At 58.8% G+C, this 27387-nt stretch overlaps 2 protein-coding genes across 12 annotated transcripts in view; one reads left to right on the top strand and one right to left on the bottom strand.

Moving 5' to 3' along the window:
* Nucleotides 1-10252, top strand: part of BEGAIN (brain enriched guanylate kinase associated) — a 46292-nt gene extending 36040 nt beyond the window's left edge. For 7 of the 9 annotated variants that reach the window (XM_043434384.1, XM_043434379.1, XM_043434386.1 and 4 more), the window contains 5 exons: nucleotides 2187-2348; nucleotides 4261-4327; nucleotides 4782-4889; nucleotides 7151-7234; nucleotides 8110-10252. In XM_043434384.1, coding sequence (XP_043290319.1) covers nucleotides 2187-2348; nucleotides 4261-4327; nucleotides 4782-4889; nucleotides 7151-7234; nucleotides 8110-9486 — 1798 coding nt within the window. In that variant the 3' untranslated portion in view covers nucleotides 9487-10252. Of the gene's footprint in view, nucleotides 1-575; nucleotides 1216-1272; nucleotides 2349-4260; nucleotides 4328-4781; nucleotides 4890-7150; nucleotides 7235-8109 lie in introns of those variants that run through there. The other 2 variants (XM_043434385.1, XM_043434377.1) reach the window with 2 other exon arrangements.
* A 5944-nt stretch (nucleotides 10253-16196) lies between these two features.
* The window catches only part of WDR25 (WD repeat domain 25), a 132983-nt gene continuing 121792 nt past the window's right edge, over nucleotides 16197-27387 (bottom strand). For all 3 annotated transcript variants that reach the window (XM_043489472.1, XM_043489470.1, XM_043489471.1), the window contains exons 5-7: nucleotides 20632-20802; nucleotides 17167-17307; nucleotides 16197-16659 (exon numbers count right to left, since the gene is read on the bottom strand). In XM_043489472.1, coding sequence (XP_043345407.1) covers nucleotides 16438-16659; nucleotides 17167-17307; nucleotides 20632-20802 — 534 coding nt within the window. In that variant the 3' untranslated portion in view covers nucleotides 16197-16437. The remainder of the gene's footprint in view (nucleotides 16660-17166; nucleotides 17308-20631; nucleotides 20803-27387) is intronic.

Raw genomic sequence — 27387 nt, 5'->3', positions numbered from 1 at the left:
CAAGGACCATCTTTGCCACTGCTGTGAGGTGCAGGGTAAACAGGGGGCCCAGGGCAGGCCAGGAGGGAAGGGGGGGCAGGGGAGACGTGCCGTAGGGGGGATATGGCGGGGTCACAACAGGAGTGAACAGTCCTGGGACGGCAGGGCCCCAGCTATGGCTGTGGGCGGGTGGCCAGGGTCGGGGAAGGAAGGGTGCTGGCTCTGAGAGGTGGAGGGTGGGTGCTCTCACTTCTTTCCGGGGGGCGTGATCGAGGGCTGCGGGTGCACCTGCAACCCTGCAGGCTGGCTGATTGCAGGGGCTGCTGCCCAGACCCCTTGCATTGCAGGGACCCTTGGGGTGGACGTAGGAGAGCCCTCAGGGTGTCTGGCAGCCCACTGGAGAGACAAGCCTGGGCTGGGGGGAGCCTGGGATCGATAGCTGCAGGAAGCTCGCAGTGAAATCAGTCAGGTGTGCTGCCTGGAGGAGGTGGCGGGCACTGTGTGGGCAGCCGTGGGCACTCTGCCACGGGGCTCCCTGCTTGCTTGTCACTTGGCATCTTCCTTGGGGACGCCCCGCCCTCCTCTGAGGTTCTCAAAACATAGGCAACTCTTTATTTTTACTTATTTTGAAAAAATGTAGACCTGGGCAGGGGTCCAGGAATGCTTAAGGGAGGTTTGCTGGGTGTGTGCCTGTGGTCACACGTGTGGTTTGTGTGATCAGGCTGGAGGCTGACGATCACTCTGCCCCAGACGCTAGAGGAAGCCTCCTGCCTGCCTGCAGCAAACCCACCAGAAGTTACCACCCAGGGGCCTTGGCTCCAGATGGTCCCCTGAGGGGGGCTGTGCTTCTTCCAGCAAATGATGGGCATTTGGGCTCCTCCTCCCACCCGGGCACCTCTCTGGAGCCAGGACTGTGTGTCAGGGCAAGAGGGGGACAGATGAGTGCATTGCGGGGGGGTGGGCTGCTGGCAGGGACTGGCAGCTGGGTCTATGTGACGCAGGGCCCCTGCCCACCCCGTGACGCCATGGAGCTCTGGGCTTCGTTGTGACTGTAGCGCAGGGGCTGACGGGGCACAGTTCAGGGGGTGACTGAGCAAAGCGCACAGCCAGGGCACCGAACGGCAGCTTGAATCTTAGCCTCACTCGTGGCTAACAGCCAGCAGAACTCCCCTGGTGCCCCTACCCACCGCGCAGCTGTCCCTTCCCTACAGAAACGAGCCCTCCCGGCTGCTGAAGGTGAGTCCGCCCCCCGCGGCCCCCTCTGCGCGCTCAGCCAGCCCAGGGAAGGGTGCCTCCGAGGGTCAGCACGTGGTCAGCCGTGGTTAGGTGCTTTCTGGGGGCTGGGTGGCAGCCGACAGGAGGGTGTGGCCAGTAACACCTGCCCCTCCTGCCTCATGCCCCAGAGTAGCTCATGTGAATGGGTGGCATGTGGCTCAGCGGGGAGCCGCCCCCTGTCTGTTTTTCCCTGAGCAAGGGGACTCAGTGGCCAGGGTCCCAGAGGAGCCCTCAGTCTGGGGGGGAAAGTAGAGCCTAAGAGCCAAGCTTGCCTCTGGAAGGCTTCCTGGAGGAAGGGAGACATGAGCAGGCCTGGGGTTTTCTGAGTTTCTGATGCTCCGTGCAGCTAGCTGGCCACTATGGTGGATGCTGCCTGGGCACGGGCCCTCACACGGGGCCCCTCCTCTCCCTGGCCCAGAGGCCACGCAGCCCGCTTGAGGAAGAGAGGCCTGCTCTGGGATGTAGCACCACGGCCTCTGGGCCTCACCGGCCGGGCCCCTGCTATAGAGAAGCAAAACGGGGGCCCTGTAAACGGTGCCGGCTGGAGCTGGGCTCCCAGACAAGGCGGGGTGCTGCTGCTGGGCGATCTTTAAACCAGGGTCCTTTCAGCTGCCCCCAAACACTTGCCCCAGTGCCAGACTGGCTCAGTGTCAGGGACCGTGATCCCCCAGGGAGGGGCTGGGGAGGTGTGCGCGCTTGTGGGGTGGGTGTGTGTGTGTGTGTGTGTGCCTGTGGGGTATGGTGTGTGTGGGGGCGCGTGGGGAGTGTGTGTGCCTGTGGGGTGTGGTGTGTGTGTGCCCGCGCGCGTGCAGTGTTTGTGTGCGGTGCGTGTGCGCGTGCACTGGTGCGGCCGGGCGCACCCGGGGCGCACCCACGCGCGCCTCGAGCTCACTGCCCGCGGCCTGGCCCGCCGCCGCCGCCTGTCGTTGCAGCTCACTGCAGGAGCAGAAGGGCGAGCTGCGCAAGCGGCTGTCCTACACCACGCACCGGCTGGAGAAGCTGGAGAACGAGTTCGACTCCACCCGCCACTTCTTGGAGATCGAACTGCGCCGTGCGCAGGAGGAGCTGGAGAAAGTCACCGAGAAGCTGCGCAGGTGAGGGGGCGTGGTCTTGACGGGGCGGGGCTATGGGCGGGGCCCTGGAGAGGCGGGGCCTGGACGGGGCGTGGCCTTGGTGGGGCGGAGCTCTAGGACGGGACCCGGGAGGGCGGGGCCTTAAGGGGCGTGGCCCTGACGGGGAGGGGCTCTGGGGCGGGGCCCGGGGCCCTGCGGCCGGTGGGTAACCCCATTTGCACGTAAGGTCTGCGAGGCCAAGTGGCTCTGCCAGAGTCACACCTTGTACCAGGAGCTGCCAAACCAGGATCTGAACGTGGGTCTGGCCGCTGCGAGGTACAGCCGCTTCCCTGACACCTCTCGGTCCCCTGCTCGATCTTTCTGTCGTCTTTACGTGGTGGCGGGCATGATGACACAGAAGCAGCCATCTCCAGACCCAGACTGGCCCACCAGGGCCCCGGCCACTGTCGCCTGGGTCTCTGATAGGAAAACGATGTCTAGCCCCGGACATGAACCAGCATTTAGAGACCGTTCCCTTCAGCGGCCTGGTGTGTGGGACGCTGAGCGATGACTCCCTTAAAAACAAAACTTCTGAAAACATCGTTCTGCACAGGTGCTAGTGGCAAAGAACCCGCCTGCCAATGCAGGAGACGTAAGAGATGCGGGTATGATCCCTTGGTCGGGAAGATCCCTGGAGAAGGGAATGGCAACCCACTGCAGTATTCTTGCCTAGAGAATCTCCTGGACAGAGGAGCCTGGCAGGCTGCCGTCGAAATGATCGCACAGAGTCAGACACGACTGAAGTGACTTAGCACACAGCACACACATTTAATATGAACATTTTTCTTTAAAAATATTATACACTTTACAGCCTTCCTTTAGAAAGAATATTAAAAAAAAAAAAAAAGCACGCAAACTTTGCTATTGGCTTCAGTTCAGTTCAGTTGCTCAGTTGTGTCCGATTCTTTGTGACCCCATGGACTGCAACACGCCAGGCCTCCCTGTCCATCACCAACTCCTGGAGTTTACTCAAACTCATGTCCATTGAGTTGGTGATGCCATCCAACCATCTTATCCTCTGTCATCACCCTCTCCTCCTGCCTTCACTCTTTCCCAGCATCAGGGTCTTTTCAAATGAGTCAGTTCTTCACATCAGGTGGCCAAACTATTGGAGTTTCAGCTTGCTATTGGCTTGGTTTGTTTTAAATATTTATCAAGGATTGTGTGCTCAGTCATGTCCGACTCTTTGTGACCCCATGGACTGTAGCCCACCAGGCTCCTCTGTCCATGGGATTTTCCAGGCAAGAATACTGGAGTGGGTTGTCATTTCCTTCTCCAGGGGATCTTCCCGATCCAGGGATCTAACCCGTGTTTCTATAGAACACTGAATTTGCAGGGGGGCTCTTTGTCCCTTTCTACTTAAGCACTTCTAGCCTCAGTTTCTCTGCTGGCAAGACACAGCCACTGACACTACACACAGGCTGTCGAGAGGGTGGGCACTGCCCCTTCCACCATCACACCTCAGGGCGGCCATTGATTCCCAACCCACACTTGCCTCCCCACCTCAGCCTCTTCCAGGGAAAACCGTCTTATTCACCGTGTGTCTCCAGCAATCACCTCAGGGCTCATTGCATAGTCTTAAGCCTGTTCCCTGCTAACCTGCTGTTGAACTAGGAACCCCTTAGCCAGATTTGTAAGGACTGTGTGTAAAATGTGCGTTCACTGGCTCTGAGCGAGTTCCCGAGAATCCGTTCTGAATAAGAAACTTTCCCTTCTCATCAGTGGGGGTCCTGGGTCCTGGCAACCAGTTAGTTTAAATGAGATGTTTTCTAGCACAGGAACAATTAGACCAGAGAGGGGGCCTAGGTTCAGCCATCAGCAGGCCGTATGGCTGCAGGGGTACCATGGGAGGGTCAGGCCTGGCACAGCAGTGACCTCATGGCCTCCATTCCAGGATTCAGAGTAACTACATGGCGCTGCAGAGGATCAACCAGGAGCTGGAGGACAAGCTATTCCGCATGGTGAGGCCATGACCCTCCCCTTCCCCCACCACAGCACACCCAGCCCGGGGCCCCCAGCTCTGGAACCCTGGTGAGGACCAAGGGCCAGGCTACCATGCCCTTGCCCGTGGAGCTGAGCCAAAGGCCTCGTTTCCACCCTGCCCTCTCCCTCAGGGGCTGGGCCAGTCCCCCCCATTTCAGCCCCGAATGGGAGGTTGCTGTCAAGTCCTCAGCTGTCACTGTCCCCACGGTACCGGTGAGAAATGGAGACTCAGGGAGGCACTGACTTGCCCAGGGCCATTTGGCTCCTCGCTGGCAGAGCGGGATTGGAACCTGGGTTGCTCTGTGCTCTGACCCTTGCATTCCTTGGACTCCAAACTCCTCGCTTTCCGGGGAGGCCAAGAGGAACAGCGGGGCTTGAGGCCCAGGCCTTGGCTGACCGCTGACCACCCCCCTGCCTGTACCCCAACCCCAGGGCCAGCACTATGAGGAAGAGAAACGAGCTCTCAGCCATGAGATTGTCGCCCTCAACAGCCACCTGCTGGAGGCCAAGGTGACCATTGACAAGCTGTCGGAGGACAATGTGAGTGTCGGGCCGATCTGACCCCGCGTGGCAGCCCTGGGGGGCTGGCACAGGGCTGGGTGGAGAGACGGGTGAGGCAGGACCTCAGCAAGCACGTGGGCGGTCAGGGAACGACAGGGGCTGCCTCTCACACCACGTCCGTGAGACCCTCCGCTGGAAGGAGATAGAACTCAAGGTGGGGAACACGAGGCCGCCTTGGCCCAGTCAAAGCAGGGCTTCCCCGAGCCCAGGGTTGGGGTGGGGCCACTCAGGACTCCTGCGTTTGGCCACCCCCACTGGGCATCAGAGCCGTGGGGCTGCCCGTGGGTCCTGACTTCCTGGGTCCCATGAGAAGGGCGGTGCCCCCCTCCACAGACCTCTGACCGCTGAGCACACACTCGCTTATTAGCACCTGCTCCTCGAGGCTCTGAGAGCAGGGTGTGAAGAGCACAGGAAAGCCAGTGGCTTGTGCACGTGGAGCTTACATCTGAGCGGGGAAGGCGGACAGAACCCAGGAAAGTAGGTAAACTGTGTAGCGAGTTAGAAGTGCTAAATGCTGCGGAGAAAAATAAGGCAGGCGAGGGGGCTGGGAGCAGCCAGTTGCAGGGTCAGGGAGCCTCAGTCTGGTGCTTCAAGAAGGGGCTGCAGGAGCCGAGACCTGAAGGCGAGCAGGGACGTGACCACGGGACGGCGGGGGAGGGCTCCCCTTTCAGGCAGAAAGCCACAGCAGCAGATGGGGGCTCTGAGTAGCTTGAAGACCAGCAAAGAGACCGGAGGGGTCTCTGGTGGGGAGGAGGGCCTGAGGGTCTGAGGTCAGGATAACAGGAGGTGGCATTTAGGCACCGGTAGGAATCTGGGTTTTATTCTGCATGAAATGGGAGCCACTGAAGCTTCCTGAACAGCAGGTAGCCTGGCTGGACTTCCTCTTACGGGCTCCACGGCTGCTCTGCTGAGGACAGACTATAGAGGATGAACCTCGAGTGGATGCTCGACCAGGCAGCAGTCTGGGAGAAAGAGGACAGGGGTCTGCTGGGATGGCGCCAGGGAGGCGGGGAGGGGGCTTGAATTCTGGTTATATTCTGAAGATGGAAGCAAACTGATTGACCGAGTAGGGATGTGGGGTGTCAGAGGACGACATGGGTCCAGTCTGACCGCAGAGGTTGAAAGCTGTAGGACAGGAGCCACCTGCTGTGCTCTGGGTCGGGGGGTGGGGGGAGGTGGGTAGCAGGAGGGGGCAGGAGCCGCCCTGGCCAGCCAGGTGCCATGGGTAGGAGATGGCAGACGAGTACAGCAAAGGAGAGGGGAGGCCCCGATGGGGCAGCACTCCCGCATCTGTTCACGACTGAGTGGCAGGTCTGGGCTGGCCAGACAGTGCCCACAGACCTCTGGTGCCAGCAGCAGCTGGTCTGAGCCTCACAGGGGGCTCAGTTCTCAGCTCTCGGCCAACTGTGCCCTTCCGGGGATGCACTGAAGAGCGGGGGACCCAGGTTCCCTCCACTGTGCTGGCCAAGTGGGGGACACCAGAGTCTCTAGGACCAGGGTAGCGGGGACCGGCAGGGGTGCCCACGGCTTCAGCAGCGCCCCCGAGCTGCAGGACACCTGGTTCTGGTTGAATTGAGACTGTGGGTGGCTCTCAGGGCAAGGGTGCCCCCATCAGAGCCCTGGCTGCAGAGAGTCCCCAAGTGGGGGTGGGAACCAAGGACCAGCCGCAGGCACGTGCAACAGGTTTCCCAAAGGGAGAACCACGCACCCTGGATTCCTCCTGTGCGCAACTGTTTTCAGCTCAGGAGGCTGAGCCGGTCCCTGCCTGAACCTGGGGTCACACAGGCCCTCCACCCCCACTCGCCCTGACCCTTGCCTGGCCCTGCAGCCCCCTCCATTGCCAGGCCTCACCCTGAGACCTGGGGGGGCAGCAGATCCTCTCCTGATCACCGGCTACTGCCAGCACTGTCCACGGAGTTCCCTTGGGAGGGGCTCGGAAGCCAAGGGCAGGGAGACTGGGGCCTCTGGGACTTTAGGAGCCTTTCCTCCTCCATGGCCCCTGCCTTTTGGGAGGTTCCCGCCCGGGTCAGTGGCAGGACTGCCTGCCAGGGGACCCTCCACACATCGGGCTCCAGGTTGGGGCCGGTAACCTGTCCTACAGGTGAGAGCATGAGGCCCAGAGGGGGTCCGCATGCTGCCCACCGCACGGCCGGCTCTGCGGGCCACCTATCACGTCGGCTGCGGGGACCTTGGCACAGGCCGAGCCTGCGCTAAGTCAAACGGCTTCTCTTGTCTCCTAGGAGCTCTATCGGAAGGACTGCAGTCTCGCGGCACAGCTACTGCAATGCAGCCAGACCTACGGCAGGGGCCACAAGATGGCCGAGGTAATGGGAGCCCCACCCCGGCCAGGCCTGCCACCAGCCCCCGCGACCACCGTGCTCCTTCCCAGCAGCTCCCGCCCTTGAGCTCCGGGAAGGCGCCGGCTGAGCCCAGACCCCGTCCCCCTGGCCACCTCGATCTTGTCCAAGCCCCTCTGCGTATGTGGTGGAGGGCCCGCCCTGCACGTACCTCCCCACCAGCCTGGACCGTCTGCCCCAGTTTCCTCCAGGGGGTTGCTCCCGGCAGGGTGACCCTGTGTGAGCCTCTCAGAAACCCAGTGGTTTGGTTTGGGCACAAATCCTGCAGAGATAAGAAAGCTGGCTTCACCCAGGAGCCACTCAGCTGGGGCCACAGGGCGAGTGCCACGCGGACCCGGGGCTCCTGTCCCAGCCAGGCTGTTCCTCCCCATCCAGACACTCCCCTCACCCAGGCCTCGTCCAGGTGCCTGCTCCCGGGAGCCTGGGCCACCCCCGAGACCCTCACAAAACAGGCCATCCTCCACCAGGCACTCACGTGGAAACCGCATGCATGCCTGGGCCCTCAGTCTTTGCTGCATCTGTTTCTGAGTGTGTCTGGTTTGAGCCAGGCTATCACAGGACTGGGTGTCCCCTGGAGACCGTGGGGCTGGGACAAGCGAGTCAGCCCCTCAGGGGGTGGCCCGAGTCAGAGCCGGAGGTCCAACCTTGGGGCTCTGCGGGGGCCCCATCGGTGTGACCCGGGGGGTGACCGGGGCCATCCTGAGGCTTGCGGGATACAACTCCGGCTGGTGGGATCAGACAGGCCCCGGGGAAGGTCCCCTGTCGGTCGGCCTTGGCCGCCGGTTCCGGGCTGACCGTGACCCCCTCCCTCCTGCTCCTCGCATCGCCCCCCTCCCCTCCAGCTGCCCGCGGAGTTCCAGGAGCGCATGAACCTGCATGCGGAGAAGCCAGGCTGCAGCCTGCCCGCCCCGCTCTGCCACCCGGCCTACGCCGACAGCGTGCCCCCCTGCGTGCTCGCCAAGGTGCTGGAGAAGCCGGACCCCGGCAGCCTGTCCTCCCACCTGTCGGAAGCCTCGGCCCAAGACCTGGGCTTCCCCGAGGGGCTGGAGAAGCCAGGGCCCCGGCCCCCCTACAAGGGGGACATCTACTGCAGCGACACGGCCCTCTACTGCCCTGAGGAGCGGCGCCGAGACCGGCGGCCCAGTGTGGAGGGGCCCGGGTCCGACGTGGGCTTCCTGCAGGCCCAGAATTCCACCGACAGCACGGCCGAGGAGGAGGAAGAGGAGGAGGAAGCTTCCGAGGCCGGCGCGGCAGCCTACCCTGCGAGCTACCGCCACGAGGCCTTCGGCGGCTACGCGGCCTCGCTGCCCACGTCCAGCTCCTACTCCAGCTTCAGCGCCACGTCCGAGGAGAAGGAGCACGCCCAGGCCAGCACGCTGACCGCCTCGCAGCAGGCCATCTACCTGAATAGCCGCGACGAGCTCTTTGGCCGCAAGCCGCCCGTGGCCTACGGGAGCAGCCCGCGCTACGCGGCTGCCGCGGCTGCGGTGGCCGCCCCACTGGAGGCCGCAGTGGCTCCGGGGTTCCCCAGGACTGTATCGCCGTTCCCCGCCGAGCCCTTCCGCTTCCCGCTCTCCCCGGGCCCCCAGCCTGCCCTGATGCCCCCCAACCTGTGGAACCTGCGGGCCAAGCCCGGGTCCGCCCGGCTGGTCGCAGGGGCTGGGCGCGGCCAGTGGCGCCCGCTGAGCGTGGACGACATCGGCGCCTACCCCTTTCCGGCCGCGGCCGCGGCCCCTGCCCCCAGCCTCGCCTCGCCCAGCGGCTTCAATGACCGCTACTTTGGGGCCCGAGGTGGCCCCGGCGAGAACGCCGAGGGCCGCGCCAGTCCCCTCTATGCCAGCTACAAGGCCGATAGCTTCTCGGAGGGCGATGACCTCTCCCAGGGCCACCTGGTCGAGCCCCGCTACCTCCGGGCGGCCGGTGACCTGAGCCTTAGCCCTGGCCGCTCGGCCGACCCCCTGCCCAGCTACGCAGCCAGTGAGGGGGACCGTGAGCGGCTCGGGGTGCAGCTCCTCGGGGCAAGCGGCAGCCCTGAGCCCGAGCTCAGCCTCCGCAGCTCCAGGGACTCCCTGGAGCCCAGCTCCATGGAGGCCTCCCCGGAGATGCACCCCGGTGCCCGCCTCAGCCCCCAGCCTGCCTTCCCTCGGGCGGGCAGCTCGGGGCTCAGCCGCAAGGACAGCCTCACGAAAGCCCAGCTCTACGGAACCCTGCTCAACTGAGCGCCCCGTGTGAGGGCCCCGCCATGGCCGGTCCCACACACTGGGTCCCCAGGGGTGCTGCCTCGACTCCCCGCCAACCCCACCCTCTCGGCCCTGCACACCAGGACCCCTCTCCACCTAACCCAGTCAAGCCCGAGAGGGGGACCCCAACCCGAGCGTCTTGTCCACCCTGCACCACCACTGTGCAACGTTTTCTGACTCAGCAGTAGCCTTCCCGACTGAAATGAGTATCCTCCCCCCTTGCCCCCCTGCCCCCAGCTTTACCAAGTGCAACTATTCTTATAGAGCAAAGTGTCTTAATACACTCGGCCTCCAGCTCCCTGGACGGCAGCCCCGGGCGTTTTCAGCGCAAACGCTCCTGGATGTTTTCGGGTGAGGGCAGGTGGGGCCTGCCCCTGGGAAGGGAAGGGAAGGGTGGAGACACCCCATAAGCCAGTGATGACTGGTCCGGAAGCTGTGTCGACAGAGACGGGGACTGGAACGGGTGATGGGATGTGAAACGCTTCTAGCTGTTCTTTCCGTGTGGCCGCCGACCCCTCCCCCAGCTCTACTGTGGTCCGTAGTCCCGTGTGTCCCGAGTGGGGCCGGTGCTCGTACCCCCACCCCCAGCGTCCCGCTCCCCGGCACCACCTCGCGCTACCTCACACGTAATGAGGCCCTCTGACCCCGGTTTCCGTGACTTGCTTCCGTGTTGTTGTCTGTGATGCATGCCCTGTCTCGGTACTGTATTTTGCGATCATTAAATAAAGACATGGGTGGAAAAGAACTTGCGTCTGGGTGGTTTCTTCTCCCCGCTGCCTTTTGCTCTTGGGGCATGTGGCCCTGGGTATCTCCCCTCCCTGTCCTCCCCTCTCTGCACAGTCTCCTGAAACACCCCTCCTTCCCCGCCCTGGCGTCTTTTGTTACCCAGCTTAGAATTCTTCCACTGTCTCAACCTCTGCTGAATGGTGTCATTGCCCTCTTATACAACATTCCTTGGAGACTTTGCTTCTGCCTCAAGATTCCTTAGGATTTCCTTTAGTTTGGCTCTGCTGGTGACAAACACTTCTGGCTTTTTTTTCCTCCCTCTAAAATGTCTCTACTTTGCCCCATTTCTGAAGGTTTGTCTTACCTGGGAGAATGTCAGTGGGGGTTTCTTGCCCTTGCCTCACAGAGATGTCCCCTGGCTTCCTGCTGGGGTGGGATGTGCTGTCCGCCCCTCCGGGAGCTGCTTCTTTGGTGCTAATCTGTCTTTTATCTCTTCAGCTGCACGAGCTCTTCCCTCTGACTTTGGTTTCCTGCAGTTTCCCTGAGGTGTGTCTGGCTGTGGATTTATCACAGGAAGTCTTGTATCTGTGGACTGATGTCTTTCATCGGTTCTGGGAAATCCTCAGCTACTTTTTAAAGTAACTCTCTGCCCTTCCCGCCTCCTGGGACTGCCATCGGCGCCTCCTACTGATCTCTGCCTCCGTGTCCCTCCCTCATTATGACCCACATCTTGGTGTCAACGTGCCTGGTCTGCATGCCTTCTAGGTCACCCATCCCCTTCTGCATCCATTCAGCTGCCAATCAGAAGCCATCTAGTTATTAATGGCTTCCATTTCTAGAAGTTTTTTTTATCTGGTTATTTTCAAAACACACCATGCCACTTTCTAACAGGGTCCTATTCCCTAGAGATATTTCCACGCTTGTCCTTTGTTTCCCTAAACAGAGTGGGCACAGCTGGTTCACAGCTGGGTCTGACACGTCCATCAGTGGGGTCTATGGAGACCTGTTTCTCTTGGCTCCTGCTCACACTGCCTGGTTTGTGTGTGTGCCTGGTTATCCTTGAGCACGCTCACTGATGCCCTTGAGAAAGTACCTGTAAAACCTCCACAAGGCCTAGGCTGGAGGCTGCTCCTCCAGGGCCTTTATGTCTGCTTCTTCCAGGGGCTGGACACTTCCTGCTGGGAGGGGACCACCAGGACCCAGGTGCATGGCTGAAGTTGCCTGGCCCACCCAGCTTTGCATAACTCCAGGGTGCCTGCCCTTGACCTTCAGGCACACCCCAGGAAGCAGTCAGCTGGTGGGGGGAGGGGGCCTGTTGGGAGGCTCAGGAATCAGCTCCCCCATCTGGGGCCCAGTTTCCCTGTGGGCAGGTGGGAAAGTAACGCTCGCCGACCTGGTGTGGGGGCAACGGCAGGGTGGTGGGGAAAACAGACGACCTCCAGCGCCCAGCAGGCTCTAGCTCAGAGACGTTCCCAGAGGAGCCCTGGGCCTCGTCAGTCCCATGTGGGCTGTGCGACTGGACAGCAGGGCTGGGACCCCCAAGGGCTTTGCAGCCTGGGCCCCTACGCTGTCACCTCAGAGCCTGAGCACCCGTCCCCCAAATGGCCAGCAGGCCTCACAGAGCTGTCCTGCTGTGGCCTCCAAAGCCAGCCACAGCTGGGCGGGCGGAGGGCCTTCCTTCTTCCACAAGACACCCCTCTGGCTCCACGCCAGTCCTACCTCACTGCCAACGGGACCCCAACGGGGTGCCCACCATCCGCCGACCCTTCCATCCATGTTTCTTCTCAACCCACGGGGGGCAGTGCAGGGCTGTGTGACCTTGGGCAAGTCCCAGGCCCTAGGGGCCTGTGTCCCCTCTGGAGCCTGAGGACACTGACTCGTGAGATTCCCAGGGGCCCTCGAGACAGTGGCTGTCCCAGTGCTTGGAGAGCCCCAGGCTGGGCTGGAGGCCGGTCCCGAGGGAGGGGACAAGCACAGACTTTCCAGGCCTGTCCCTCTGCCCTCCGAGCATCGGGGCTCACGGCTGCCTCACGGGGGCTGCGGGCGCCAGCCTTACTCAGGGTCACCGCCACACCCGTCAGCACACACAGCCACGCCTGCCTCTCAAGATGGAGCTGCTCTCCTCCCACGACGGCTTCAGAGCTGTGTTCAGATGTATGGGCGAGGCCAAGGTAAGCGCCCAGCCCCAGGAAGGTGGGTGGAGGGGAACAACCCACATTCCTTGTACATTCCTGCTCCGTACTTTCTAATTTTAGCTCTCTTGTTTCAAAATTGCAAATGGTGAACTCCCAGACACCTTGCTGAGGATCAGAATGAGTCTTGAATGCTCTTTGGAAGAAAGCATTTGGAGAGAGAAACAGATGAGGGTGTGAGAGCACCTGCCTTTCTTCCCCGTGAAATAACCTAATGAGGCGATGGGGCTTAGAGGGCACAGAGCGGAGAAAGCAAGTCTGCAGGGGAGAGGGCTAAGAAAGAGCCACAGCAGTTTCTGGTGACCCTGGATGTCCCTCTCCCAGGGGGGTCAGAGCTTTCACCAGGGTGTCCTCTTTGAGGACAGAGGTTTGGATGGTGTTTGCCCCAAGATAACCTGAGACGGTAACAACCTACAAAGCCCTTTCCTCTGTGCTTCCTCCCTTGTTCACTCCAGCAGGCCCATGTTAGAGATGAAGAAACTGAGGTTCAGAGCAACAAAGTGCCCACAAAGGCCCCATGCAAGCAAGGGATGGGTCTGGGACCCACAGGTTGCAGGCAGCCGGGGTGTGGGCTCAGAACAAGGGAGGGGCCGGGCAGCTCGGTGGACATGGGGTCGGCCCCTGGTAAACGCCAGCACCCATGCCAAAGCCCAGCGGGTACAGCCTGTAACTGATGCCCATTAAATACCTGAGTGGTCATACTAGCATGTCACAGTGGGGAAAGCAGTCAGCAAACCACACGATGAAGTTCCCACTCGAAAGACGCTCCACATAAAGGAAGGTAGGAAAACGCCTGCTTCGGGCTAGGCTAGAAAGCAGGAAGCCTGGACTCCAGGATCTGGGGCTGGATGCAAGGAACGGGGGCAGGAGAGGCGGGCGAGAGGCACCTGGGAAGGCCAGTGCCCCCCCTGCCCCGCCCACAACGCCAGACAACTGCTGCCTGCCCTAGCAGCCTGTCTGACTTCATTCACACGTCGTCAGTCCATTCGACAGACACCGGCCAGGGGTCCGTTCAGACCGGACCCGGGGGATACTCCCTCGTGAAAGAACCATGGGGGTCCCATCACTCTCCCCTTCAGCTGCACAGTGGCAGCTACGCCTGGTCAGGGACCCCTGGTTTGGGGCGGGAATGTGACACAAACCAGCCAATCCTAGGCCTTCCCTGGGACTTATCGACTGAGAGAGTTGGGGGAGGAGCTGTCCCTCCCTGGGGGCTGAGGATGGAACCCGATTCCGACCTCCGGCCTGAACGGGCTCAAGCCCTGCCCCAGTGGCTTGGCTGCCACCAATACTAACGTTATCACTGACACTGACCCCCGCCGCCGGCTCCCGGGGGGCCTGCTGCACGCACGTCCTGTGTGAACCCCCACGAGCTGGGTTCTGAGAGTCCTTTACAGAAGGGACACTGGGGCACAGGGCGGCTTGGCACTGGTGGTGATGGCACGACGACAGAAGGTGGGGACAGGGTTTGAGCCCACGGCTGCCCGATTCCGAAGCCCGTGTCCTGTGGGCAGGTGACACCTGCAGTTATTCCCAGAACGCCCCCCGGGAGCAGGGCCCTGCGGCCCTGGGCAGCTTACACGGCAGTGTGCACGTGTGCTGGGAGGGGCCAGGGTTCAGGGCACAGCTCACACACAGAGCCTTGGAACGGGGGGGGGGGGGTTGCTGGGGGAAGAGGGTCGGCAGGGGGGGCAGCGGGGACACTGGGAGGGCTTTGCAGGTCACAGAGCTGCCCACCCAGAGCAGAGGCAGCCACTCCAGAGCCCGAGTGGGGAGGCAGGAATGCCCACTGTCTACCCAGCCTCCCTTCTGCTGAGGCCAGGACAGCCCCTCACGGGGCCTCCACTTCTGCCAGGGGTTAACCTGCAAGGGCTGGGGTGTGGTTATCTTTCTTATTTCACCAAAGCGGCCCTTCTTGAGCCTAAAAAGAGAAGGTGATTCTACCCTGAGCTCCTACCACACCCAGACCAGTGGCATATGGGGTCACTGGGGCCCTGCTGCGTCCTGCCCAGGCCTGGGGAGTTCCCTCCCTTCACCCTCCAAGGGTCTCAGCCCACCACCCACACACTCTGGCCCCTCCAGCCCAGCTCGGGGACCCAGCATCCAGTTGACACCGATGGCAGGCCAGGCTCCGTGCTGACTGTGGGGGGGTGGAGGACGAGGGACAGAAAAGGGGTCAGCCCTCAGGATTAATCCCCCTTCAGGGCCTTTGCACGGCCCTTCCCTCTGCTTGGGATGCCCGTGGACCCCAAGATTCCAAGGGTCCAGAGGCAAAGTAGACCCACTGAAATAAATGCTTCTCCACCAGCCCCAGTTGTTCACTCAGTCGTGTCTGACTCTTTGCAGCCCCATGGACGACAGCACGCCAGGCTTCCCTGTCCTTCACTATCCCCCAGAGTTTGCTCAAACTCATGTCCATTGAGTCGGTGATGCCATCCAACCATCTCATCCTCTGTTGTCCCCTTATCTTCCTGCCTTCAATCCTTCCCAGCATCAGGGTCTTTTCCAGTGAGTCAGCTCTTCACACCAGGTGGCCAAAGGATTGGAGCTTCAGCATCAGTCCTTCAATGAATATTTAGGGTTGATTTCCTTTAGGATGGACTGGTTTGATCTCCTTGCAATCCAAGGGACTCTCAAGAGTCTTCTCCAGCACGAGAGTTCGAAAGCATCAATTCTTTGGCACTCAGCCTTCTTTATGGTCCAATTCTCACATGACATTGGAGAAAGAAATGGCAACCCACTCCAGGATTCTTGCCTGGAAAATGCCATGGATGGAGAAGCCTGGTAGGTTACAGTCCATGTGGTGACAAAGAATCGGACATGACTGAGCAACTTCACTTTCACTTTCTCACATGACCACTGGAAAAACCATAGCTTTGACTATATGGACCTTTGCTGGTAAAGTAATGTCTCTGCTTTTTAATATGCTGTCTAGGTTGGTCATAGCTTTTCTTCCAAGAAGTAGGCGTCTTTTAATTTCACGACTGCTCCCAATCTGTCCAATCCCCATCCCCAGATGAGCTCCCAAGGTGCCGACACCCGCCACACACTTGACCTTCCTGGACCCTCACAGCAAGCCTGCAGGCTGGGTACTGACACCACTTTACAGAGGGGGCAACTGCGGCTCCAAGAGGAAATGTGACTCGCTCTCAGCTCCACCAATAGCAGAGCCGGACTGGGAACCCAGGTTCTGGAGAGGCCAGCTGGGCACCGCCTGCCTCTGTGGCCTCCTCCTCAGGTCCTGCGTTTCCTCACTGACCCCCTGCCAGGACACCCTCCTCACAGGCTCGCTGTCAGCCTCCTCCTGGTAGACTGCCAGGACTGCAGGGATGCGCCTGTCCAGAGACAGGCACCTCTGGCCCCCGCCCTCACCCATCAGGGGACCTTTTGGCTCCTGGGGGAACATGTCAATCACGGTCCTGGGGGGACTTAGGGCTCCTCGGCCTGTGGGGATCCTCGCAGGCTCCTTGCTTCTTCTCGTCGCTCTGTCTCCCAGGGAGATGCACTTCCTCGGGCAGAGGGTGAGAAGGAGTGCAGAGGGCCCTAGGCTCAGGGAAACCCAGGGACCTGGCCTGGAGGAGGCTGGGGCGGGGGGGGGGGGCGCCCGGGCCTGAGCAGACCCTGTGAGATCGGGGGGCAGGCAGACCTAGGACCCAGAGCCCCACCTCTCCAACCCCCACTTGCCCTTTGTCTCCGAGCTCCATCGGGCCCACAAGTAGGGAGGCGAGAGAAGCTGCCGATGCGTGTTTGTCGCTGAAATAACCTAAGAAATGGCAAAACACTCATGTTTATTGAGCATCGCCAGCAACCCGCCAGGTGCTTTTGCTAACACACAGTCCTCGGAACCCTAAGACACAAGGTTTTCATTCCCACTTTACAGGAGGACACTGAGGCTCGGAGGATGGGGAAGCAGCATCCAGCTGAGCCTGGCCCTGAAGCCAACCTCAGGCCGTCCTCATCGCACATGCCCGCCCGCCCGCCCGGCCATCGGGAAGCTTCCACGCCGCGAGGCTCAGTGCCAGATCTTGACGTCGCCCTCCCAGGAGCAGGTGGCGAGCACGGAGGGCAGCACGGGGTGGAAGGTGGCGCCCACGCAGGCCTGCGTGTGCCCGTGCAGCGTGCGGGCGCGGCTGGCGGTGCGGAAGCTGTACACCAGGATCCGGCCGTCGGCGCTGCCCGTCAGCAGCAGGTCGCCGTCCGGGGAGCACTCGCAGCCCACGGAGTAGCCTTCCACCTGCGGAGGGTGAGCGACCAGCTGAGCGACCGCGCGGCTCAGCGCACGCGGCCCCGCGGCCCTTCCCACAGAGGAGCGGCCGGGCCCGGGCCGGGGGCCGAGCGCCTGCCGTGAGCCGGGGCCGTCTGCCAGGCCGGTGTCCCTGGTGGCTCTCGTGGGTCCAGAGGCACATCTGTAGCACGGGGACAGGCAGGGGTCCCTGGTGCCTGTGCCTCAGGGCGGCCCGCAGGGAAGAGAGGCCGATGGAAAGGGCCCCCCAGCCCCAGGGCCACGTGAGCCGCCAAGTCAAGGAGACCAGCCCTGTCCGGCAGCTGGGGCCCAGGGAAGGGCCAGATGTGGCCCGGGGCCTTGAGCGGGCATCAGGTCACACGGTATGGGGTCACCCAGGAAACAGAAAGCACAGGTTGCCCGGACGGAGGGTCCGTGCTCTTGGAGACTGCAAGGCCCTTGCCGGCGTGGTCGTGGGACAACTCCCCACCCCCGGGGGGACGCGACAAGACGGGGTACCTTGTGCCCTTCGTAGCGCCGCCTTCTGCTCATCCGGTAGGGCCACACGGCGGAGAACAGGGCCAGGTAGTTCCCGTTGGTCTGCGCCAGGAACACAGGCTCCCGCGGATGCAAGGTGAGGCTGGGGCAGGTGTACCTCTCCTGAGAGACAGCAGGGCACAGACACGGTGGAGCAGGCTCCCCAGCGGCCTCCTGCCTCTGACGGGCCCCCCACCCACCCTCTGCTCCTGGGGCCTCGAGCCCCCCGCCCAGACCTCGGCTCAGGGGTCTGCAAGCTTCCTGTTGCTGCTGTAACAAAATGCCTCTAATTTTGTGGCTAAAAGCACATTTATTATCTTATGCTTCTAGATGTCAGAAATCTGACGTGGTCTCCCTGGGCTAAAATCAAGATGCCAGCGGGCTCTGCTCCTTCTGGGGTCTCTGGAAGGAATCTGTTCCCTTGTCTTTTCCAGCTTCTAGGGGTCCGTACACTCCTTGCCTCCTGGGCCTTGGTGTGGACTGAAACATATCCCCCCAAAGACTTCTATGTCTGAATTCCTGGGACCTGTGTCACCAACTGGGTTTTTTAAAAAAGCAGGGGGATCTTTGCAGGGATTAACTTAAGGATCTTGAGATGAGGAGGTTACCCTACATTACTGCCCTAAATGCAGTCACAAGCATCCATAGAAAAGGGAGGCAGAGTGAGACCAGACACACAGCAGAGGGGCCGTGAAGACAGAGCAGAGAGATCTGAGGATGCCGGCATGCGGGCTGCAGGGATGCAGCACAAGCCAAGAGTCACCAGCTGCCGCCAGAAGCTGGACGGAGCAAAGGACAGATGACAGAGGCCCCACCAGCACCTTGATTTCAGCCCCAGGATACTTTTTTACAAACTTCCGGCCTCCATCACTAAAAGGACACATTCCTATTGATTTAAGTCACTGGGTTTATGTTACTTTGTAATTTGTTACACAGCAACAGAAAACAAATCCACATGCCCATCTCCCCACCTGCACAGTGAGCCAGTGGGGAACCTCAGCCCAGCCTAGGGTCCAGAGTTACCAGAACACACAGTGAGCAAGGAGGTGACCGGCCAAGTGCGGAGATAAACGCGTGCACACGGGGTTCCGAGCAGGAGAGATCTTGCTGCCTAATGGACTGAGTCACACAGAAACACCCCTAAAAGCTCCCTTCTGCACTGCACCTGTCCTTCCACGTTCTAAGTGATGTCCTGAAGCCACAGCCTCTAAATGAGCCCAAATTCACAGGGCGACACTGGGAGTAGTTGGAACCACAGACTAATGTGCTGCTGGAGGCTCACGGCGACCTGATAATGAGCTCCTGGCGTGAGGCTCCAGGCGGAGCGCCTGCTCACCGGCACACAGGGCGAGGAGGTGTGACTCTAGGAGGGCTGGCGGCTCGGGCACACAGCACTTTCATCCACCTCACTCGCTTCCCTGGTCTCTGCAGGGCCAGCGGAGGCAGGATGCCCCAGGGGCCAGACACACCCCTCCAGCCCCCTCCCAGGGCTTGCCTTTCTCAGGGGGTTGAACTAGAACTCTGAAGTGAAGGTCTAGAGGCAGGTTTGTTCAGGGCTACTTAGAATCCTCTAAGAACAAGGGGGAAAAAAAAAAAAAAACAGGGAGAGGGAAATGGTGTATGTGGACACCTGCTGCTGCTGCTGAGTGCCCAGTAGTGTCCGACTCTCTTTGACCCCAGGGACTGTAGTCCGCCACGCTCCTCTGTCCATGGAATTCTTCCAGGCAAGAATACTGGAGTGGGTTGCCATTTCCTACTCCAACGTACACCTGATATACATTTTTAAATTCTGAGTGGCAGCATCAAAGAGATTAGCCATAGCTAACTTGAAATCTTAAAAGATGGTGGTGGTGGTAATGACAATGATGGTGATGATGGTGGAGATCGTGACGACAGTGATGATGGTAAAAGGAGTGATGGTGATGAGGAGGGTGGTGATGATGACAATGATGATGGTGGTGATGGTGGGAATGGTGATGATGGTGCTGATAGTGATGATGGTGGTGGTGATGGTTGGGATGATGGTGGTGATGATGACAATGATGATGGTGGTGGTGATGTTGGTGATGGGAGTGATAGTGAAGATGGTGATAACAGTGGTGATGACTGATAGAGATGATGGTGGTGATGGTGGATGGTGGTGATGATGACGATGATGCTGGTGATGCTGGTGATGGTAGTAATAGTGGAGATGGTGATGACGGTGGTGATGACTGATAGAGATGATGGTGGTATTGATGGTGGTGATGGTTGATGGTGGTGATGGTGGTGATGGTGATGGAGATGGTTGGGATGGTACTGATGGTCGTGATGGTGATGATGGTGGTGATGACAATGATGGTGATGATGGTGGTGGTGATGGTGATGTGATCATGATCACAGAGGTGATGGTGATGATGACGATGGTGGGGATGGTACTGATGGTCGTGATGGTGATGGTGATGATGGTGGGAATGGTGATGATGGTGGTGATGATGGTTGGGATGATGGTGGTGATGATGACAATGATGATGGTGGTGGTGATGTTGGTGATGGGAGTGATAGTGGAGATGGTGATAACAGTGGTGATGACTGATAGAGATGATGGTGGTGATGGTGGATGGTGGTGATGATGACGATGATGATGGTGGTGATGCTGGTGATGGTAGTAATAGTGGAGATGGTGATAACAGTGGTGATGACTGATAGAGATGATGGTGGTGATGGTGATGACGGTGGTATTGATGGTGGTGATGGTGGATGGTGGTGAAGATGGTGGTGATGATGGTGATGGTGGCGGTGATGGTGATGATAGGTAATGCATTAATTGAGAACTCCCTCCAGCTGGCACCGTGCTAGACTAAGTATCTACATCTTTTAATTCTCAAAACCACACTATGAGCAAGAAATATTCTCATCCTCAGTTTTCTAAGGGAAAAAAAATGAGAATCAGAGGGTAACTACGGGGCCTGGGCCCCTGCTTGCAGATGGTGGATGCAGGAATTTAACACACGCAGTGGTCTACCTTCAGGGTCTGGGCTCCAACCCTTGAGTCACAGCCGCTGCCAAAGCTACTGAGCAAGGGGCAAGGTGGACCCGCAGGCTGCCTGGGGTGGTGGAGGGTTAGAGTAGGGTTGTCTCGGGGTGGAGAGCCACTTTCCTGTGGATGTGAATGAGGCTGCCTCCCACACCCTTACCCCGTGGCATGGCTGTGCTGGGCAGAGATCGAGTGAGAGGACCGCGAGGGAGTCACCCCGATCCGGGAGCCCATGGAAGGTACTCCAGGCAGGGCTGGACCTGCATGTTGCCTCTCCGAACCCTACAGACTTCAGGCAGCCCTCTGCCTCCTAAGCTCCTTCTGGCTGAACCACCTCTGCAGGACGCAACCTGGGACCCCAGACAGCCTGGGGGCTACACGGATGCACCCTGGGGCGCAACCTGAAACCAATGCCCAACGGGGTTTCTCACGTGGAAGATCTGGTTGGAGATCTTGGCGGAGCTCTGGAAATCCCAGGCAATGATGGTGCGGTCGGCAGAGTCCCGGCTTGAAGCATCTGTGCTGCTCAGAAACTCGGAGCCTTCCCGGAGGAAGAGGATGTCCAGGGTCTGCTGGATGGTGGCCTTGTAGCTCCTCACCACCTGCAAGAGTGGGCAGCCGTCATGGTGGGGCCCCCAGAGCCCACGGGCAGGGCCAAGGAGGGCACCGACTACGTGTGGACTGCAGGGTCTGGGAAGCCAGTGCGGGAAGATGTGCACCGCCCCCCACCCCCACCAGGACGAGCAGCCCAAGCATGGGGGTGGGCGCTGCTGGAGGGAGACCTCCAGGGCCTCCCGCCCCCCAGGAGGCACACGTCTGTCTCCCTCGGGCCCTGCTCCCTGACACCCGCCACAGCCTTTCCTCTCCCCGTGGATGTCCTCCACACCCATGCCCTCCCCACATCCACTGGCACATGTGCCCAGGGAGGCAAGCAGATGCCCCCCGGCCTCCTGATGGGTCCCCTAGGGAGCAGCAGGGGCCGATGAAGCAGAGCTTAGGGAAGGGCCCACGCCTGGCCAAGGGCACAGAAGGGCACCATCACGTGATGCCCACCAATACCCGGGCCATATTTTGTGCAAGACTCTTGCTTCTGAAAAGTCCCATAATTCACAGCTTTCAAAGCCTCGGCCTGTAGTCCCTGGAGTGGTACCTGCGATGTGGGAGCCAGCCGTCTCCAGCTCATGGAGCCAGAATCACAGTACGTTAGCTAGCTTTAAAGACACGCTTTCTTTCTTACATCATTGCCAACATTCCATACTCTTCCATCTCTAAACTAATGCAATTTAGCATCAAGCCATTGTTCAGCTTTCTTCAGAGTGTTTTATCACATGAACCTTCCATTCTACAACAAGTAGGCTGGTTAGGAGCAGGGTGGGGTTCCCAGCACCAGGGTCAACAAGTACCTCCATGTAACAAACTCCAGGATGACTTTAAATTGCAATAGTGAGCAACAGGCTGTGGGCACAGCGCCTTGGGCCCACCTGCCAGGCCTCGCGGCCTGTTTACCAGCTCCCAGGGCGCCACCATGTGGCCACAGTACAAACACAGCTCTCCGGCACCTCAGCCGCCGGTCGGGAACGAGCTGTCTTGACACATATTTCAAAAACTGAAATTTAAAATCTTGCAAATACTGCAGACCTAGACATCGTAGCATCCTCTTTCAAACATATATAAGTCAAATTCACGTGAAATGCAGCACTCCATAAATCCAATTTAGACAGAGGGGTATTTTGAGACCCATTCTCCAGATGAGGAACACTGAGGCTCAGAGAGATGCAGCCATTTGCTCAAGGGTGCAGGGCCAGGGCGTGGTGCTTCCCAGGGGGGCTCCCAGCCAGGTCTCCTGCTGGCCAAGTCCTGTCTCGGTAAATGCTGGGACAAATTCCTGGGAGGAGGGTGGGCAACCAACAAGTGCCTTCTCTGAGCCTCTTCAGAAGCCCAGTGAGCATGGTTTCTGGGTGGGCCCCTGGAGCCTGAGAGGTGGTCCAGGGGCAGAAAAGAGAGGGCATACAGGCCTCAGAACCCAGGCCAGACTGTGCGGCTGCTCCCCACACAGCACAGGGCTGCCAGCCTCCCTTCCTCTCTCTCTGTACCAGGATCTCACAGGCTCGCCCTGCCCTCCTAGGAAGCCGTGAGTCTCCTGGACTGTGAACTGGAAGGAATGCTCCGACCCTCAGCCAGGAAGGGCACAGCAGCTGTTTTGCAGACAGATGCTCCGGCCTGCCCATTTGGAGCCCGGGCAGTGGTCTAGGTCCTTTGAGCGGACAGGGCACGTGGCCGCAGTGCCCAACATCTGCCCCTACAAGGGCACGCTATCCCGACTCACCAAGCACAGCGCCATCTCAAGACAGGCTTTGGAACCTGCTCTGGTGGGAAGAGAAGGGAGGGGCGGGAGCGAGGAGCGTCATCAGGGTTCCAGACCCACGGCCCCGCCCATCCGCGGAGCCACGCCTCTCCCCTCGCTTAAACCCCCCCTCCCCACCAGCCATCCCACGCCTCCACACTGCGGCCGCGTGGGGGCTGCACGCCCTCCTGCCCCCTTTCCCAAAGCTCTCGCCATCACCGCATCCAGGTGAGGAGCAGGGGGCTGAGGATGGCCGGAGCAGCAAGGATAGGAGTAAGTCTGACCCAACTCAGGCCCCTGGACGTGACCGGTACACTGAGGAGCTTCTCCTCCCGGGTCAGGGGGACACGGCCCCCCAGAGCCCCACCAGCCCATGAGAATGGCCGCCAGCGGGCACGACCGTGAGGCTCATGAGCACTGGGGCCACCTCCAGCAGCGGCACCTCAGTCCCCACACGCACTCAGGAAACGCACTGACCCAGGAAAGGACGGGAGAAGAGGACGGCCCCTGAAGCTCCAGCATCAGATAATTCATCTCCTGACGACGCGGGAGGAAGCTTCTCCCGGAGGGCGGCGCGGAAGCCGGGAGGAGCGAAGAGCCGGGGTGCTCGGCCCGACCCTGGCAGAACTACCTGCGTGCCCACCAACACGCCACCTTGCCTCCCCAAGACAAACTTTTTCAGGAGAATAAAAACCCTTGCTCTGTACACTTACTGAGAACGCATGGAAATGGCCCAATTCATTAGGGCGTCGTAAAATCAAACGGCCGAGAAACCAGCCGTGTTATGGGCGATCCCTGCCAGTAACACTGCTGTAAGTGGAAGGCTGACCTTTGGAGTGATCGCCGCGGAACATGATTGACTTGCCTTCCCAACTGCTCCTGCCCCGGGAAAGAGCAGGGAAGTCATTTGTGCGTCTAGTTGGTGGGTTTTATGATGAACTTAATTACACCGACAGCTGGTTCGTCCCGTCCCAGGAACGAGGGATGGCGCTACACGGGCCTAACTAGCTGGATACAGAGGGGAGCCTTGCTCAGACTCTTCTGGCAACCCGGGCCTCCATCAGCAGACAGTTGGAGACACTTGGCCAAGAGGCTACAGCTCTGGGAGAAAAGGAAGATGTGATCAAGACACATTCAGTGTGATGAAAACCACCTGATAACCCTTTAAAAAGTCTGCTTGACCCACCAGACAATCCTGGGTAACTGGGCTGCTCTGGATTCATCTGAAGGCTCAGCTTTCCCTTCCCGGGGCCCCTGGCACATCCGAGGTGCGTGGGGTTTGGGCAGGGGCAGGTGAGGCTCCAGTCCGGCCTGCTGACTCACTGTGTGCCCAGGGCAGTCCTGCCCTCACCGCGTCTGGTTTCAAATCATCACCACCCGGGGACTGGCCTGGACGACAAGCTTCTACTCAGTGATGGATCCCAGAGACAGGAAGGGCTGGGGAAGCCAGCTTCCCTCCTCCCACCCAGGCCCGCAGGGACGCGAGGGAGCCGCTGCTCTGCGCCCCACGGGACAGCCGAGGCCACCTGCCCACCGCACCGGACGCTGTGCTCCTGTCTGTCTGTCTGGTCACCCTTGGCCAGGGCTGGGTCTGCCCACTGCAGGCGGCAGTAAGGTGTGTTGAATGAAGGATAAGTGAGTGAGCAGCTACGCAAATGGACAACTTGAAAAGCAGCGACCTGTGGCCTCCGGCTGCCAGGAGCACGCCCGCCCTTGGGCATCACGAAGTCCAACACGGGCCCCTCCACGGCCCTTGCCGTGGAAACAAGGACACCTCAACCTCCCAGGATCTCTGAGGCCGTGGCAGGGGGGTGGGGTGACGCTCAGGGCATGCACGGCATGGCCAGACATCCGGAGGTGGCAGGGCCAAGCTCTCAGGCAGACGCCCGGGTATCTGAGCGTGATGGCCCATCTGACTGCCTGGTCCAGGGCAGGCAACTCACCTCTCCGTGCCTCAGTCTCCACACCTGCAAGGTGGGGCTAACCAGCAGGACCTATGGCTCGGGAGTGAAGGACGGTGACAGGCCTGGCCAAGCTGCCGACACACAGCAGCTGATCATAATCCTCTTCCCAGGCCAGCCAGAGCTCATCCCTGGGATGGGGCCGCAGGTCCTTGGACAAATCCCTCCTCCCCAAATCTCAGTTCCTTCCCCTTGAAAATAAACATATTGGTCTCTTCGGGCTCAAAGACGAGACGAGTCTCTGCACAAAGGCACGCTGGAGAGTTGAGCACAGGGCCCCTTTCCGTGGCTTAAAATCACACAAGGGAAAGTAGCCGGTCACAGAGGACAGTATACACCAAAAGTGCTCTGTGGGTAATTTTTTTAAAATCAGAAACTTCTATTAAAAACAAAAAGAAATTACACAAATATGAGAAGAGAGTATGATTAAATTTTTCTACAACCTGAGACTAGGGGAAACTTTCCTGGCTAGCGCTTCAAGGCCAGAGCACCAGGAGAAAAGATGGCAAATCTGAGTACATGAAAATAATAGTAATAACAATACTAAACACTATTGCATGGCATAAGAAACAAGTAAATAATTAAGAAGAGTAAAAAAGACAGATGGGAAAGATACTTGAGATTTACAGGTCTCATCCTTGTTTAGTTGCTAAGTCGTGTCCAACTCCTTGCAACTTCATGGACTATAGCCCACCAGGCTCCTCTGTCCATGGAATTCTCTAGGCAGGAGTACCAGAGTGGGTTGCCATTTCCTCCTCCAGGAGATCTTCCTGACCCAGGAATAGAACCTGTGTCTCCTGCACTGCAGGCAGATTCTTAACCACTGAGCCACTTGGGAAGCCCCAATTTATAAGGTCACTATCACAAAGGTCTGTCTAGGCAAGACCATGGTTTTTCTAGTGGTCATGTATGGATATGAGAGTTGGACTGTGAAGAAAGCTGAGCGCCCGAAAAATTGATGCTTTTGAACTGTGGTGTTGGAGAAGACTCTTGAGAGTCCCTTGGACTGCAAGGAGATCCAACCAGTCCATCCTAAAGGAGATCAGTCCTGGGTGTCCATTGGACGGACTGATGCTGAAGCTGAAACTCCAATACCTTGGCCACCTCATGTGAAGAGTTGACTCATTGGAAAAGACTCTGATGCTGGGAGGGATTGAGGGCAGGAAGAGAAGGGGATGACAGAGGATGAGATGGCTGGATGGCATCACCGACTCAATGGACATGAGTTTGAGTAAACTCTGGGAGTTGGTGATGGACAGGGAAGCCTGGCGTGCTGCAATTCATGGGGTCGCAAAGAGTCGGACACGACTGAGCGACTGCACTGAACTGATCCCTAATAGTCCCTAATATACAGTTTCTAAAAATTGATGAAAAAGACCAATAGCTCTACAGTAAAATGGGCAAGAGGAATGAACAGAGAGTTCATATCAGAGGGAATGTAATTGGTCCTTTAATCCTCGTAAGAAATGAAATTTTAAAATTACATGTGGAGATATCATCTCTTATTGGACTTTGCTGGTGGCTCAGACGGTAAAGTGTCTGCCTACAATGCGGGAGACCTGGGTTCGGTCCCTGGGTCGGGAAGATTCCCTGGAGAAGGAAACAGCAACCCACTCCAGTATTCTTGCCTAGAAATTCCCATGGACGGAGGACCTTGGTGCAGGCTACTGTCCACGGGGTCGCAAAGAGTCGGGCATGACTGAGCAACTTCCCTTTCCTTTCCTTTCCTATCATCTCTTATCAAATTAGAAGATCCCAGAGTTCGACAACACACTCCGTTAGGTGGCTGTGGGGCATTAGTTACACTACACACTGCCGACAGAAATGTAAAATGGTCCTGTCCCTCCGGAGAGAATTTGGGCAATGCCGAGCAAAACGGCATAGGCCTTGTTACTCAGCGACACGTATAACCCAGCACCCCGACTTGTAGGAACTGACCCCAAAGTTACAGCAGCAAATCCCAGAAAACAGAAGCATGAGGCTGCTGAAACCAGCAACACTTGTGAAATTAAAAAAGCAGAAATGACTCAAATGTACAAAACGTGCTAGTCACCCAGTCGTGTCAGACTCTTTGCAACCCCATGGACTAGTCCATCAGGCTTCTCTGCTCGTCGGATTCTCCAGGCAAGAATGCTGGAGTAGGTTGCAATTTCCTTCTCCAGGGGACCTTCCCAACCCAGGGATTGAACCCATGTCTCCTGCATTGCAGGCAGATTCTTTACCATCTGAGCCAAATGTACAAAAAGGGACCAGTTACGTTCTGGAATGTCCAGGCACGTTCTGGAATGCTATGTGCAGTGCTGAGAAAGAGACTGAGGCCCGTGTCCCCGCCTGCTGTGGGCTGGCCTCCCGGACACACAGCTCAGTGCAAAGCCAAGGTAGAGAGGAACAGGGTGTAAAGGAAATACGAGAGGTTTGTATTCGCTTCCACAAAAACAGCAGAAAATAAACCAGAAACTAAGTAAGGAAATAAATCAGTCAGGCTGCCTCTGAAGGGGACAGAACAGATTGGGGAATTAGGGGCCAGAGGTAGAACCCAGAGGATCTCTACAGAGGGGTAGACAGTAAATACATCAGGGTTTGGAAGCTACATTTAGGCACTGTTGCACACTTTGTGTGTGTGGTGGGGGGGGGGGGTGTTACAGTCATTTAAAAGTGTAAAAACCATTCTTAACTCAAGGACCATACAAAAACAGTGTAGCTAAGATTGGGCCCATGGGCTGTAATTATCCAATCCCTTCTCCAGAACCATGTCCATATTTTATAAAATTATACAACAAAATTAACTTAAAAGGCAGAGTCTTAAAATGTGAAAGCAAAATTAAGCAAATAAAATTAACCATCTTGAGCTAGTAGCTTAACCACACAAATAGAATTTATTT

Source organism: Cervus canadensis, chromosome 17 (assembly GCF_019320065.1).
Source record: "Cervus canadensis isolate Bull #8, Minnesota chromosome 17, ASM1932006v1, whole genome shotgun sequence".
NCBI classification, from domain to species: domain Eukaryota; kingdom Metazoa; phylum Chordata; class Mammalia; order Artiodactyla; family Cervidae; genus Cervus; species Cervus canadensis.
Note: the sequence above shows the minus strand (reverse complement) of the source record. Positions and strands in the feature narration are given on the sequence as shown.